The sequence below is a fragment of the Brachionichthys hirsutus genome, chromosome 7, assembly GCF_040956055.1.
Source record: "Brachionichthys hirsutus isolate HB-005 chromosome 7, CSIRO-AGI_Bhir_v1, whole genome shotgun sequence".
NCBI classification, from domain to species: Eukaryota; Metazoa; Chordata; class Actinopteri; order Lophiiformes; family Brachionichthyidae; genus Brachionichthys; species Brachionichthys hirsutus.
Window position 1 is genome coordinate 6322436 of NC_090903.1, and position 14920 is coordinate 6337355.

The window sequence follows — 14920 nt, forward strand, 5'->3', positions numbered from 1 at the left end:
CCAGAATAAATTCATTCATTCATTCATTCAGTTTATCGCAGGGCCACACAGAGACAGACAATCATTCACACACACACACAATACAGACAATTTAGTGTAACCAATTGGCCTTATTTGCTTATTTGTTTTTGGTGGTGGGAGGAACCCGGAGAACCCGGAGAGAACCGCACGGACATGGGGAGAACTTGCAAACTCCTCACACAAAGGCTGCAAGTCGGATTCGAACCTATGACCTTCTTGCTGTGAGGCAGCAGCGCTTACCACTCAAAACCAGAATACATTCCAAAAAAATGTTTTCAAGAACTCTGAATCACGGTTACCTCTCTCTCGCCCCAACAGCAAAGTGAATAACTTTCTCATTGTGAAGATGCAATTCTGCAATTCAGGGTTGATTGATTCTTCCTTTGAATCAAATTGATTATTCTCCAGGCAGCATTTCATGGCTGACTCTCCCCAGGCCTGCTGGCTGGTTTCCCTCAGAGGGTCACGTGAGTCCAGGCCGAGGGCTGGCGGCCGTGAGGCGAGGCGTCGTACTGAGCTGCGTCATGCGCCTCCGTGGCCGTGCAGCTGTCGTACATGGAAGAGCCAGAGGGCGGCGCTGTGATGGGGTAGTGAGTGCTGGAACCGCGATGAAACTGGGCGCTCACGCCGTGGGCCCCTCCAGTATGGGACAGGGTGGGGTTACTCACAGACCACAGGCTGGCGTACTGGCTGCAGAGACAAGCATAAAAAAACATAAAAAACATCTCTGGATGTTTAAAAAAAAGTGTCAAGCGTGAAAAAAGTTTTCAAACAACTGTCCTTAAATGACTTTTAGAGTGCGATGAGTTTGATCAATGATTCTTCGTGCAGCACAATAAGCAGCTTGAGGTTAGTGTGCAGCGGATACAGGGAACAGTAAAAGGAACGCATGAAGGGAGAATGAATAAAAGATTTAAAAAATGAACTAAAGAGAATAAACATGTTTATCTTTGAATTTGAGTACACACACACACACACATGAACAGTTATTTGTATTTGAGCTTTGGCCAGATTTCAGCCTTTTCTGAACAAAAGTTGCAAGTTTATAATTTTAATGTTTAATCACCACTTCTATGAGTGACATTTGAATCTCACCTTACCACCATGTGACATTTAGGTTAAAGTTAGGCAATGAAAAGTTCACACCAGAGATATTCATAGACAGACAAGCAGCAGAAGTTTTTTTGTTTTCTTTCTCCATTTTCGTTATTTTCTGTCTTCTTCTGCCAAGATAACCATATTGTGATTTTGGACTTCCATTGTTGAGTGTTGAGCTGCACTAGAGAAAGTACACAAACCTGGAGTTGGAAGCCGAGGCGGGATTGTGGGCCACAGGCATCAGGCTGGAGTGAGACGGCATCTGCAGGCCGGACCAACTATCGTGGCCCGAGAGCATCGACAGACAGCCCGAGGAGTTTTCTAAGTAACTGGCTAAAAGAAAAACAGAGGCATGGGGTTTAGTGGCGCCCAAATAGTCAGACATTGAGTTATGTATCTCTAAATCTGTTGTCTCGGTGTGAGTCATGATTCCCTGTGCAGTTAAAGGAGTGAATATTCACTCCATACCATTTACAGCTCTGTGGCTCCTCTCAGACAAAGGCCAGAGGAATGCAAACCATCCCACGCGCTGCAACATTTGTTTGAGTTTCTTGTTAATGGCCGAGGAGGGAGTGGCCTAATTCATAGATGGCGATGGTAAAAGGTGAAGGAGGACACTCACTGGGCGAGTTGGCCCGATGGGCGTACGGGCTGGTGTATGGGGCAGGGCGGTGGTTTCTCAGAGTGGAGTAGCGCTCGCAGCCGTTGGACGGCGAGATGGACAAGGAACTCCCAAATTGGTTGTGAGGACTGGAAGGCGGGCAGAGAGAACTTGTCCCAGGAATAAACCAGCCATTTACTAGCGCCACCGATGGGAAGAGGCATGGAAATAAACAAGGGCCACGTTAAAAAAAAAGAAAAGCAGATGAGTAAATGAACAACTAAATGAGATATACGTACATTGGGAGCAGGTTGGCTGCTGCGTTTCGCTGGGATCTTCTCTCATGTCTTTGATATCGCTTCTGAAAAAAACAAATGACTGATGAGATGTTCGGCATAAAAGTTTAAACAAAGTTCAACATGTCTTTAAACAGATACTGTTCTCACCTCTCCTTTGAATCCAGGAAGGCCTTGGCAAAAGGGTTGTGCTTTATTTTAAGAGCAGTTACCTAAAAATCACAGTAAATAAAATAAAACTTTAACTTGCAATTAAAAAAAATACATTAATAAATGATGTGCGTAATGTACGCATGTGTATTTTACGCACGGAAGAAGAAAGTTTATTTATTGATTTTATTTTATTTTATTTTTTCTGTATTCTAACTATTCTTTTATAAATCTAGTATTAATTGCACACCTCCTCGTTTTGGTACGCTGTTACTGCGATGAACTGCGTCTCCGGAAAGCAGTGGCTTGTGATCATCCTTCTCGGGCCTCCGACGCGCACGATGTGGATGCGCGGCTCGTATTTGTGTAAGGAATTTAACATGACCTGAAAAAGACAACACGCAGGTGTCTGTTTTACGCGTTTTACAACAATAAAATAAAGACGGAGTAGAACTCGGGTCGCAACTCTCCTCTTCTTACCTGACCTCCTCCGTTCAGTTTATTGGTGAGTTTGACTTTGCTGAAAGAGACGGCAGCTTTCATCCAGTGCGCGCCGAAGTTTGGCGAGTCCGGGTGGATGTAAACGCAGCTGGGTGTTTGGGGTTCGGGCTTGCCCCCGGGCACCCACTCCCCGTTAACGTATTTCCACCTGTGGTTGTCGGTAGACGCAAAGTCAAGCAGCAGCGAATACATGGCGTGCGGGTCCAATCCCGACACGTTCACCTTCAGCACTGGAAACATGCGCCTTGACGGGGGGGGGGGGGGGGGGGGGAAACAGAAAATGAATGTAATTGCGTGATGCATTCACTGACCTTTTCTTTAGCGGCGTTCTCGGCTCACCTGCCGTTCTTCGTGACGATCATTTCATTTGTAAGATTCTTAAATCTTTGCCAGAGCTCGTTCTCATCCAGAGACACTTTCAGCTCTTTCTCCGTGGGGTCGCCTTTCTCGCTGCCGGCCTGCAGCTCACTCTCCACCGCACTGAGGAGGTGATCCACGCGCTGCTGACCGGCCTTACCGGCGCCACCGGCGGCGCCTGCGCTCATCCTGCCCAGCGGCTGCAGCTCCAGGGCGGATTTGTGATCACAAATCTGGACCTCTTTTGTCGGTTCCCCACCGAGACGCACGGTTACCTCGGCAGCAGCTCCGGGTTATATATCCGGAGGAGAAGCTCCATCTCTGGATGGCTGTTTGGAGCTGGGATGGTTGGCCCGTCTCCTCTTTGATCTTTGCGCGCTTGCCACGGATTGGCTGGGAGCGGCCATATCATTGACTTCCACAGGATGGCAGCTTTTTTTTGAATGAGGCAGTTTAACACTTTATAACATCAACCTGTAAATATTGACACTTAGATCAAAGTCACACCTGCAGAAAGCAGATCCCTACGGACCCACCGTGGTTTATCTTCAGCCCCAGTTTACTGCAGATTGTTTGGATGTTGATTTTCTTACGTTTCCCATTTTATAGGGTTAAAATGCTTTTAATAGTGACATATATATTCTATTATTATTATTAATAGTAGCTAGTTGATTCAGGTTTGGAGCTTTTTTAGTGTTAGTGAGTAATACTTTGACAGTTAAGAACAAAACGTACCGGTATTCTAATATAATAATTATAATAATAATAATATTTTATTCGGACACAACATACATAAACTCACAAAAAACGTTTATTCATAACAAAATAAATGGATCAGTTTAATTCCAACTCTATAATTAATAAAGGAATAATGACTAAAGGAATACAAAAAGAATGTCACGGTGCATTTCTTAAGAGAAAGACAGCCAGAAATATATTTGCATTGTCTGGTATTCGAAGGTTTTTTATGAATTTATTTGTATACTCAGAGAAAAGTTCAATAATCCAAAAATAAAGGATCACCATAAATAAAGTATTTAAAATACCCAAAACATAAAAAGGTTCCTCACCTCGATTGGAAATGTAGAGTTTTTTTTTTTTGTTTGTTTTACCCAGGATCCCTCATCTGGGACAAAGTTGAAATGGTAACCATAACAACCATGGAAAACAGAAAAGCACCCAGAGAGCGCAAACCTCCACCAATCAGCTCGTTCCCCTCATAATTCGATTTACACCATCCACATGGGGATCTGGATCATCATCAAAAGGTTTTAAATTGTTCTTGGTATCTTTATACTCCTTGGCTCTGATGTTTTCTTCTATGTTCTTTCTGTGTTTCTCTATTATTTAACCCCAAGATCAAATATCTTAAGTAGGAACAAGTAAATACATTTTAAAAGTGATGCTATAATACGGTAATTACAAAAAACAGTCATATGGGAAATTGGTTTTTCTCTACGTACTTTATTGACACACATTTTCCTCGTATATGGCTTCATGGCAGCACACAGCTTTGTCCCAAACCTGAGTCTCAAAGCACTGCTGGCTGCTGAGATACCACATATGCACAACAACAACAACAACAACAACAACAACAACACATCAGCTGCAGGGGAAGAAGAAGAATTGAAAGACTCTCTAGTTTCATGAGACTTCAGGACTGATATATCTAAATATGTCACGCAGCACGCTCCTAAATGTGTGATTATTATCATTATGTGTGTCACATTATTATGTGCGTTATTATGACAATACTGTACTAGCGCTGACATGTTGCCATGGCGGCCTCCAAAAGACAAAAACAAACGGTAAAAGCAGATAGTGTGTGGCGGCTACATGTTAGCTTCCATAGAGCTCTGTGGTGTTGTGTTGAGGACGCCTCGCTCCTCCTCCAGCTCCGTGAGTCTCCCTGTCCAGCAGTCTGGAGCAGAGGTAACAGCAAGCAGCGAAAAACAAACCTCGGTCGCTTGAAAGACTCCTCCAACGTGCTTCTGATCTCTCGTCCCCTCGTTCTTAGTACTCAATCCCATACCCGAGGAAGATTAAACTACTGAAGTTTGCACGTCGCTGGCTTTACATACCTGCTTGTTTGCTTGATAACCGACTCATGGGTGGAGCAGACATCTTGTGTTAGTCTCAAAGGAATCTCTGGGATAATCGCATTTGTGTTGTTTTTCTGCTGCTATTTCTACTTAATATTGTACGCAAGCACCAAACGGAGCAGCGCTCCTGATCTCGTATCCACGATGCAACGACAATAAAGGCTTTCTATTCTATTTAAGGGAAATATCTCTCTCTGTGTGTGTGTGTGGGGGGGGCTCCCAATAATCATTCTGTAATTTTAAAAGAGAGCCCCCCCCCCCCCCCCGTCTCGTAGGAGCAGATCTAACTGTGGAGTAAAGCCAGAGGTGTCATAGCCAGTGTCGTTTCCCACAGTCCCAGTGTCCCATTTAGCGCCTCCACTCCCCCCCCTCCTAACACCCCCTCCCAATGGCAGCCGTCCCACCGGCCCACTTCCTGACGAGGGAGACGGGCTCTCTGAATTCATGCCATTGATCCATATGGGAATAGATAGAACCGCAACCCGTTCCCCTTCCCCTCATGCAGGTGCAACACAAATAAAGCTCAGCGAACGCAGTGACAGAAGTGAAGAGAGAACTCGCACACGTTGTCCTTTAACTTGTACAAAACCTTATTGGAGATGTAACACTTTGGTCCTTCAGCATTTATCAGGTCAAATTCTCTTTTTAAAGCATCAGTATGTAGAAATCACAATTTTGTTAATTTTGCTGCCCCCATCAGAGTATAAATACTATAGATGTTCTGAGAGAGAAGAAAATCCTTGGTTTATGCAATTTGTGATACGTACATGCAAAGTAGCGTCGTGTCAGTGTCATGTCTTGACAGCTACTGTCTTTAAGCATCCTCTCGATGCTCAGAAATCATTTGCCATGCAGCAGTAAAAGTTTGCACAACACTCACACATGACTCCAAGCCGTAGCCAGCGAAGCTAACACAGCTGGATCCAGTTTGGCTTTGCTGAAATGGGCTTCATGATCATGAGCCGAGACCGAGAGCCAGTGCACTGTCCACCTTATTGTAATGATTATTTTAAGGTAAAATAGTTACATGACGGGTAGCAAAGTGGCGCAGTGGATAGCGCTGTTGCCTGTTCCGTTAATTTCCTCCCACCACCAAAAAAACCATGCAACTTTGAATTGGTGACACTAAATTGACCATATGAGTGAGTGTGTGTGTGTGTGAATGATTGCCTGTGTGTGGCCCTGCGATAAACTGGCGGCTTGTCCAGGGTGTACCCCGCCTCTCACCAGTTGACTCCTGGGATAGACTGCAGCAATACCTGCGACGCAGATTTTGGATAATGATTGAATAGTAACCTAACGATGCTTTAAAGCTTCCCCAATTCCGAATCATTGCGGATGCATCACGTCGTATCAAAGGAGAAATTGATTTCATTCATTCCAAAATAAAGCATTTTCGTTTTCTAGTGTCTGGCTTATTTACGTGTTGGAAATCATGAGAAAAGCACATAAAAAAAAAAAAAAAAAAACTCTGTTTCAGGTCCAGTTTTTCTTTTTTTTTAAGCTACATTGCAGAAAAACTAGGAGGAACCTGTTAAATTTTGTGTTGGCTCCAAGTCACGGTGCTCATAACATCACTAGAGCGATGTGCTGTGCGGGGTCGGCCCCTCCCCGGTAGCTCTGCGGCGAGGTGGGTGAATGAGCTACACAGGAAATACAGAGAAGTAGCTGCAGTAGCAGAGAATACAATACTTACACTTACAGTTACTACTTTCTAAAGCACATTCAACAACAACACAACATCGACACTTGTTGCTTCTCGTGCATCCGTGGCAGGCAAAGCAGAGAGGAACTAGTGTGGCGGTTATCTCCTAACTGCACCACACCCGGAGCCTGACACCCTGGAGTTGTCGGTAAGGGTGACATCGCTGCAGTGAGTAATAATCCTGCATGCCTTCGGGATTTGCCCCGTCCTGTCTGACCACTGTTTGCCTTTCCTGCCCTCCCTGCAGCCAGGCTCGTGCTCTGTTTGCTCAGGACACAGAGGTGAGAGAAAAATGAGCCCTGCATGTTAGTCTGTATATGCTACCTCAGCATCTGGACACAACCTCGACTCCAAATGCCTCACTTTACCAGCTTCCAGCAACTTAAAGCGTTGATCTCCGCGGCTGTGCTGCTGTTTCATGCTCCCTTTCTTACCCAAAGACTTCCCATAATCGTTCTGGGTCAGTAATCCGAGGGCAAGAGACTGATGTCTTTAATATTGGGCTACAAGCAGCAACTGCTTGGCTCATCATTTTGTCTTAGCTTAACATAGTTTAGCATATGTTAGTTTATCTGAGGTTTTTCTTAAGACAAAATTAATTGGAAAAACTGTCCTAGCGGCCACATTAAGGCTCAAGAAACAAAACTACAAAATGAGCAACCTTTATTTTTTTGGTTTGCAATAAAATGTGAAATCAGGGAACGGTAGAAGATTGAGTTCAGTAACAGCTAAATGTTGTTTTAGTTGCTTTAGTTTAACCTCGACACTGAGTGCGTGTGTGCTACAACTTCACCTTACAGGATGCACACGTGTGATCACCGAATTATTTGGGCCTGTCATGAACGCTGATTGCATTCTTTCTCACTGAACACAACCCCCAGGCGTGAGTGGGTTTCTGTTTAGTAGTGTGTCGTGGGATTTATTGAGCTTCAGATGTGCTGGTAAGCATTTCCTTACCATCGGACAGAGAAGACGAGCTGTTTCTAATCTTCATGCAAACCTACCTGTTTGTTGGCCGAGCTACTCTCTGCAAGAACGGAAGGAAAGCCTTTTAAGAGTTATAAAGCTCTGCACAAAACGCCTCCTGTTGTTTGACTTGACTTTGACATGCTGGAAGAAAAGTGAGGAGCTGTAAGGAATATATATTACCGCATGTATCTGATTTTAAGATTTAAGTTACTTTGTTGATGCTCAGTGGGGAAATTATTTTTTCACTCATTATATAAAACACAAATAAAGGCCGGAGAATGCGCACGCGCACACACACACACACACACACACACACACACACACACAAAGGGCCACACACGTGCAATTAATGGAGAGCTGGTTGAGTGATGGGCAGCCACGAGGCAGCGCCCTAGGAGCAGCTTGTGCGGTTGGTGCCTTGCTCATCAATACGCAGGAAGTGAACCGACACCTCTCCAGCAAACAGTTCACACTCCATACTTTTTTCCACATTGGACTTGAACCAGCAAACCTCAAGTCCCCAAACTGAGCTACTGCTGTCAAGGTAAAGTAATGGTAATGGTAATTTCAACTAACTTTGGGAGACATTCATCCAGATCCTTCCTTCTCCTGCCTTCCACTGAAATTGTGCTCTTAGAAACTCTCTCCAGAACCAGGCCCTTGTTTTTATAACCTACAAATACAATTTGGAAAACACATTTACATATTAAATCCACGGGGAATCAAATAGAAATAGAAACCAGCATTAATCCTTTAAAAATATGTCAGACCTTTTTCATCCGGTTGACCCTCCTGCTGCTGTGATGCGTGACCCGAACACATAATGTCAGGTTGTTAATATATTCCTAATGGGCTTCTAAAGGGTAGCCACCGTGTGGTGCAACTCACACCCAGTGACATTGCACACTCGGGTGACAACACACTTTGTCTGCCCCGTGTAAACTGGCTCTGCTGAGGACTCCTGAGCAAGGCAGCGTTTACTCACAGGGCAGTGGAGCAGGTAACAGAGATGCACCAACCTCACCGTCTGCCCAGGTGGAGGAGCGAGGACGTGGACCTGCGAGGACAATACTGTACTAGCGCTAACATGTTGACAGGCGAGCCAGGAGAGGGGACTCTGGAGAAGTCTTCAATTAATATGAGCAACTCCTAACTGTTAGGACTCGTTAAACATGTGGCCTATTTGGATCCTACAAAATAAGAGTCAATTATTAACGGCACAGATTAGATTAGATTTTCCAATCATTTAAATCAATTTATAGCACCGGACATGCTGCGTTATAGTCAGTCTAATTTTGCAGACTTGCAATGCACACTTGTGAAATTCAACATGCTGAAGCGACCATGACCAGATAGCCACAAAGATAGAAAAGTACGGCCTCAACTGGCCCATTAATCATAGCGGCTAATAATAAATATATAAATAGCCACCCTAATGGATGAATTTGTTCATTACTTAAAAACACAAACAAGGGCTTTGCCAAGACCAGATTTTGTCTTAAGCTCTAATTGCTTTTATTTTGGACATTTCTTACAGTGGTGGGGAATGCGCCTATGCGCCTTCTCTGGCCCTCCTACCAGGATCCTCATGTCCTCAGGCCAACGTGATGAAGGTGGAAGCGTCACCCTGATATCACACGAGGTCCTTCTGGACAGAGCTCAGCCCTAAACACGACATAATCAATGTATAATCAACCGAAATGAATAGTTGTGTTTGCTCAATCATGTAATCATTTTATATACATTATAGCTATAACTATAACCAAGGCTCATTCACTGTCAATCTAGTAAAATGAGTCACTTAAACTTATGATTCTGCTTAATCTCATATTTTTGAAACACTGAATGTCCTGTTCTTCACAAACTCAAGGTCTGGGTGATAAAATGTGCGTCTTGAATGTCAGAGTGTTCCGACCAGAGAGCAGAAACCATCCAACAGGAAGTCAAAACACGCCAGAGTCATTCTGCATTGTCTCTAAGAGGGGGGGGAGAGAGCCTCGCAGAAAGACGATCAGTTCTTAGCTTAGCTCGGATTCTCGGTTCTTCGATGTTTGGACTTCCCCTTGGTCAGATCTGATGCCATTGAACGAACCCTCTGATTCATTTAATAAACCTTGTGAAGTCTGACGTCTTTGTCTTGTGCCGTTTTGAACCACCCTGTATCATCATCCTACGAAATCACCCTGCAGAGAAAAAGGTCCAAACTGTAGAGTATCTGTTTGTGTAAGAATTTAAATCAAAATAGGTTAGTTCATGAATCCCTGTGTGTCATCCAGAGGGGAATACAACAAGCTAAATGTACAGCTGAAGTTGAGCAAAGGCTCCCGTGAAGTTTTTCTTTTTGAATAATGCACACGAGTGGAATGGCAGCTGCACAACTAACAAAGACCACTCAAAGGGTAACGGGCCCTCCGCTCAGCTCTGACACGTCTTCTTGTGTTTGCCAGGAGGCCCGTAAAGCTGTAAATGAGACGAAACGTCCCAAACGGTTCCACATCTGCCGGCTCCAGCAGCTCGACCGCTACAGCTCTTGTGTTGTGGACAGGAATATGACATTTTTTCCCCACGTTATGCTTGTCAGGGAGGACTAGGGAGGAGCTGAGGCTCCCCGGAAGCGGAGCCAGATTGTGTTTGGTCATCTCACTTCTATGTGAGGAATCAGCCGTCTCAGTCAGGAGCCTCCACGCTTGGGCACGTCTCCAGTGGAGTCGCTGTTCGTTCTTGCACTGGGAGAACCAGAGCAGCGTTCACCCAGAAGTTGGTATTTGGTGTTTCGATGGTGTTTGGCAGGGTGTTAGCGTTGGGTTTTATTTGATTAGAATTTGCTTAATTTTGACAACATGAACAAGAAATCTTCTTATACCCTCCACACGTTTCTGTAGCTGTGATGGTGAAGTGGAACTAGAAAAGTCCTGCTGCATGGACGCGACTTTTTAGACGCCGGTGCTGGCCGAACTGTCTCTGGAGGTCAAAGGTCTCAGAGACGGGACAAGGTGACACCTTGAAGCGTCTCGTGCTGAGGAATGAAACCGATCAGTGACAAGAAGGATTAAAGTCAGCTTTCCTTGTCGGTTGCATGTTAATACTTCCATTGCTGGGAGAAGCTCGGGCCACAGCTGGTTTTAGGGAGGGGGCTCGACGCTTAAGTCATCGTGCTGCAGCTTGGAGAAGCCCAACTCCTTTTGTCAGGAAAGAGAGAAGAGGAGGAGGCAGCCAGACACAGACGGACAGAGACGGAGAGTTGTGGGAATACCGGTTTAATGTGAGCCTCCCTTGTTTCAGAGCTGGGAAACAGAGCACACGGAACAAATGAGAAGTAAACACACAACCACAGGAAGCCATGAACTACAGCAAGGACCAATTAGAGCTCAGCAGGTGTTCTTAGCCTCGCCTGCTGCGGTCGTGCCTCAGCTCCTAGTTTGTAACCGAGATTCCTACTGGAAGGCCTTTAAAGTAGTTTATTGTCTTCTCTTTGTCCCCCCCCCCCCACCAAGTGCAAGTCATTAGTTGGGGGACGGTCGCATCCTCTTAAAGGAGCTCAGCTTTTAGGAGGAGAAGATAAGACAGGATCTCACTCACATTAGACCTCCTCAGAAGAGGCCCTCCCCGGAGCTTATTGCGCTTTTCACACCCGGTCAGAACAAAACGAAATGCAAAAAAGAGAACCTGCATACAGTAGCAGGTAGTGAGCAGGTGAACAATGACTGGGGGGGGGGGGGGGGTAATCAAATCCCATATACAGGTAAATATACCTGTTTTCACTTGGTTTGTTTTTAATAGAAACAAGTTCAACCAACTGGGAAGTATATGGGCAGAAACATTTACCAGTGGCGTGAGGAATGAATAGAATATATAAAATAATATAATAAATAATATTACAGGCAGCTACACCGGCTTCATTAAAATGCTGAGCTGCTTCAAGTATGGCATTTTTAAAGAATGAAAAACTTCTTGACCAGCTTCTGGGTCGTTATTATCGTCTCAGGGATGGTGCAGGTCGCTGTGGGCCTCTAGATGGCGCTAAAGGACAAACAGAGGCGCACCCAAAAAAAAAGAAAGGCGCTGAACGATGAGAATGGAAGCAGTTCCACAGATAAGGAGGTGATAAATGTATTGATTACTGATCGGAAGGCCATGGTTGTGCCGTCTCTGCTAATGATGGGCTGCAGGAGGATTCTCTGTGACTATGAAAGAGTCTTTTACATCAACCGGCTCCAGCTGAGTCCTGCACCGGGGCCTCTGGGTCCGGGTCGGGCTTGTGCAAACTCAATTTAGATTATGTGGGAGTGAATCAGTCAGCTTGCCTGAAGATTTTTTTAAAAAGGAATGCATTTTTGGTAATCCCTCTCGTCTGCCAAGTGCAACCTCCCACACACCTGCCTGACCAAAAAAATAGAGCATAGGCACACAAAGCCCTCACCTCAATGCCTGATCTCCAGCATGTTTATAGGAAACTGTTTCATTATTAAGCTGTGGCCTGTCCTGTCCTCAGCATGTTATTGGGCAGTAGTGTCCCTGTTTAATCCTGATGAAGAACGATACCGGACAGATGTCCCAGAGGGAAGTTTTAAGAAGACATTTCCACCACATCTGGATGGGAGCTTGACAAAGAATCTAAAGAGAAAAGAGACGAAAAGAAATGCAAAATGTCGGGAATGTCACCAAAACACGTGAAAAAGAGTTTCATTTCCATTCAAAATGGAAAAAGAAGACTCGGTTGAGATTTTATGGGAGGACAGTGCTCTCTGATCTTCCCTCTGAGGACACCCTGTCCCTGGGAAATATCTTGTTCCTAACGAGACACCGTGAAATGACCAGGCTGGCAAAGTTTACTGGCTGAGTCGTCTGTTTTGTCCTTTCTCACAAAAGCTGCTGGAAAACACAGGATCTGTCGCTGCACAGTCACCGAGCTGCGACGGAGCAGAGGGACCTGCAGTTCTGTAGCTGTCGCTGTCGCTGCTGCGTGCAAAGTGTCAGTGACGGCCATCTGCGCTTCCCCACTATACCACAGAGGAGGATAATGCTGCCGTCCCGCTGTGTCAGGCCAGCCTGCCTGACAGGAATCAGATTCTTATCTAACCAACAGGAGGAGGAGAAGAGAGACTCCAAATGACTTTTAAGGGCTCTTTAGGCAAAGTGGTTCCATTTGTAACTGAGCCAAATGCCTCAACTGTTGCCAGATTGAATGCAAGTATTTGAACTGGTGCAGATGTAATAATGCGACTGTTACCGCGGGGACAGATGCAAGCCCAGGGCCTCAATCCAACTTTAAGGAGTGTTACACACACTCACATAAAGCAAAAAACGTTGGTTACCAAGCTACAGAGAACAATGCAAATGTTTTCAGTCCTTAATGCGGGTCTCATTGTTGGACACACAGATATAAGCGTCTCATTAATATGTTTGTGATTCTGTAAAGATGAAGTTAGTCTCAAAAGTCAACATTTACCTGAGTTTAATTCATCAATAATGAAATGAAGGCAAATGAATTTAATAATATAAAGACACCTTTCCTCATTATAACAACGTGGCTGTCAGTGAGCATCTCAGGAGGAAGCAAGCTCGGACCATTTTCTGGTGACACTTTAGAATAGATGAAGGTTTCTCCCAGATTGAATGTGTTTTAATATGCAAACATGCAAACCAGGCTGACCATAATTTCCTGAGATCATGTTCCTGAGCTCTGCTTACCAGGAAATCCAAGTCGCTTAAACGCTAATGCTCAAATAGCCTCAGGTGTATAGATACAGTGGCAACAAAGAGTCTGGGAGCTATCCAGAATGGTGGAAGAAATCTAAACGCCTGCAAGTCCGCGTTACGTAATGGAATTATTTAAGAGGCACAAAAAGAGTGAACTTTTGAAGAATTGAAAAGCGTCAGCAACACTTGCATAAATGAAGAATTTTTTTTTTTTTTTTACTTCAAATGTCATAAAATCATCCGCCGAAAACCTTTTTGACAGTACAAATATTTGGTAAATAATAAATACTGTACATCAGTGGTATAAATCCCAACAAAGGATGCAGCCCTCTGCCCAGAGGAAACACACACAGCAGTCCCGTTTGGTTTCAGCAGCAGCTTATTGTTCTCTAACACAAAGGAGTCTCTTTACGCGCCGCTGAAAACAGAAGCCATGTGCAAAGGAGGAGACCGTTAATAGATATTAATATTAAAACATGAACGTTGCTCAGGAAGAAAAGTCCCTGCAGAGATTATAGCCACAAATAGGTCTTTCCTCTCACTCAGTGTCCTGCAGCGCGTTCTATTAACCAGGCTCGAGTTTAAAACGCCATTAGCAGCAGCCCTGGCGCGCAGGTTAGTGGAGTCCCATCCATCGTCTCGCTGTCAGCAGCTTTTCAGGTGCGGAGGTGCAGAAAGTTTGTCCGCTTTGCCTTTGCCCAAAGCCGCGGCGTTCTCCACCCCCTTGAGCCACTCCTTGCATTTCCTGACCACGGTCTCGTCCACGTCTCCGTCCTCCTCCTCGTACTCCACGTCGTCGTACTTGTGCTGGTCGTTCAGCAGAGATACTTTAACTATGGCGGTGATGTCTTGCTCCTCGGTGTTCTCCACTTTGGCGACGGGAGCGCAGCTACTTTTCGATCCCCCGTGCGTCTTTTTGTTGGAAGGGAAAACCCGTCGGTGGCGAAAGTCCGCGGAGGCGCAGCACTTCTGCTGCTTGGCCATCATCTGCTTTTCTAGATTTCGTTTTTGGATCACGAGGATGGCTTCGGGGGTGAGGCTGAGGCTGAACTGGATCTCCTTCTTGTTGCCGTGCTCTTTGCCGTGGAGCTGTCTGGAGTCCATGGAGCTGGAGCGCCGGACGACTTCGGCGGAGAGCTGCGGCTTTGGCACCGTCAGCCAGGAGCCCCCCCCCGGGCTCTCCGGACCGGCATCGCCCTTCGGACTCGGGATTTTTCGCTTCTCTTGATGGACTTTGCGCCCCAAATTGCGTAAATTAGCAGATGTCCAAGAGACGCAGTGCTTCGCCTTATCGGGTCCCTCCTTCTCTCTCCCGGACTGGCCGGTGAGCTCAGGATGAGGAGGCGCGCCGCTGGCTTTCTTTTTACCAAAAAGTTCTCTGCCGGGAGGGGAGAGGTTGATGGGCGGAAAAGGCATCTTG

At 45.4% G+C, this 14920-nt stretch overlaps 2 protein-coding genes across 2 annotated transcripts; both read right to left on the reverse strand.

Moving 5' to 3' along the window:
• Positions 1-476: 476 nt before the first annotated feature.
• Positions 477-3212, reverse strand: tbxtb (T-box transcription factor Tb). Its single transcript, XM_068741598.1, has 8 exons — positions 3007-3212; positions 2647-2911; positions 2417-2551; positions 2167-2228; positions 2020-2081; positions 1742-1918; positions 1320-1452; positions 477-711 (listed from the first exon to the last, which is right to left on the reverse strand). Exons 1-8 carry the CDS (start codon positions 3210-3212, stop codon positions 477-479), a joined length of 1275 nt encoding a protein of 424 aa, XP_068597699.1.
• A 10933-nt stretch (positions 3213-14145) lies between these two features.
• prr18 (proline rich 18) lies at positions 14146-14916 on the reverse strand. Its single transcript, XM_068741750.1, has one exon. The coding sequence runs from the start codon at positions 14914-14916 to the stop codon at positions 14146-14148; it is 771 nt and encodes a 256-aa protein (XP_068597851.1).
• Between the last annotated feature and the right edge of the window lie 4 nt (positions 14917-14920).

Bases quoted from the DNA above. Each gene is read 5' to 3' on its own strand.
- tbxtb (XM_068741598.1), bottom strand. From the start codon at position 3,212: ATGAGCGCAGGCGCCGCCGGTGGCGCCGGTAAGGCCGGTCAGCAGCGC. The intron at 2,912-3,006 runs GTGAGCCGAGAA...CCCCCCGTCAAG, and splicing joins ATCGTCACGAAGAACGGCAG to GCGCATGTTTCCAGTGCTGA. The intron at 2,229-2,416 runs GTGTGCAATTAA...TGTGATTTTTAG, and splicing joins CAGCGTACCAAAACGAGGAG to GTAACTGCTCTTAAAATAAA.
- prr18 (XM_068741750.1), bottom strand. From the start codon at position 14,916: ATGCCTTTTCCGCCCATCAACCTCTCCCCTCCCGGCAGAGAACTTTTT.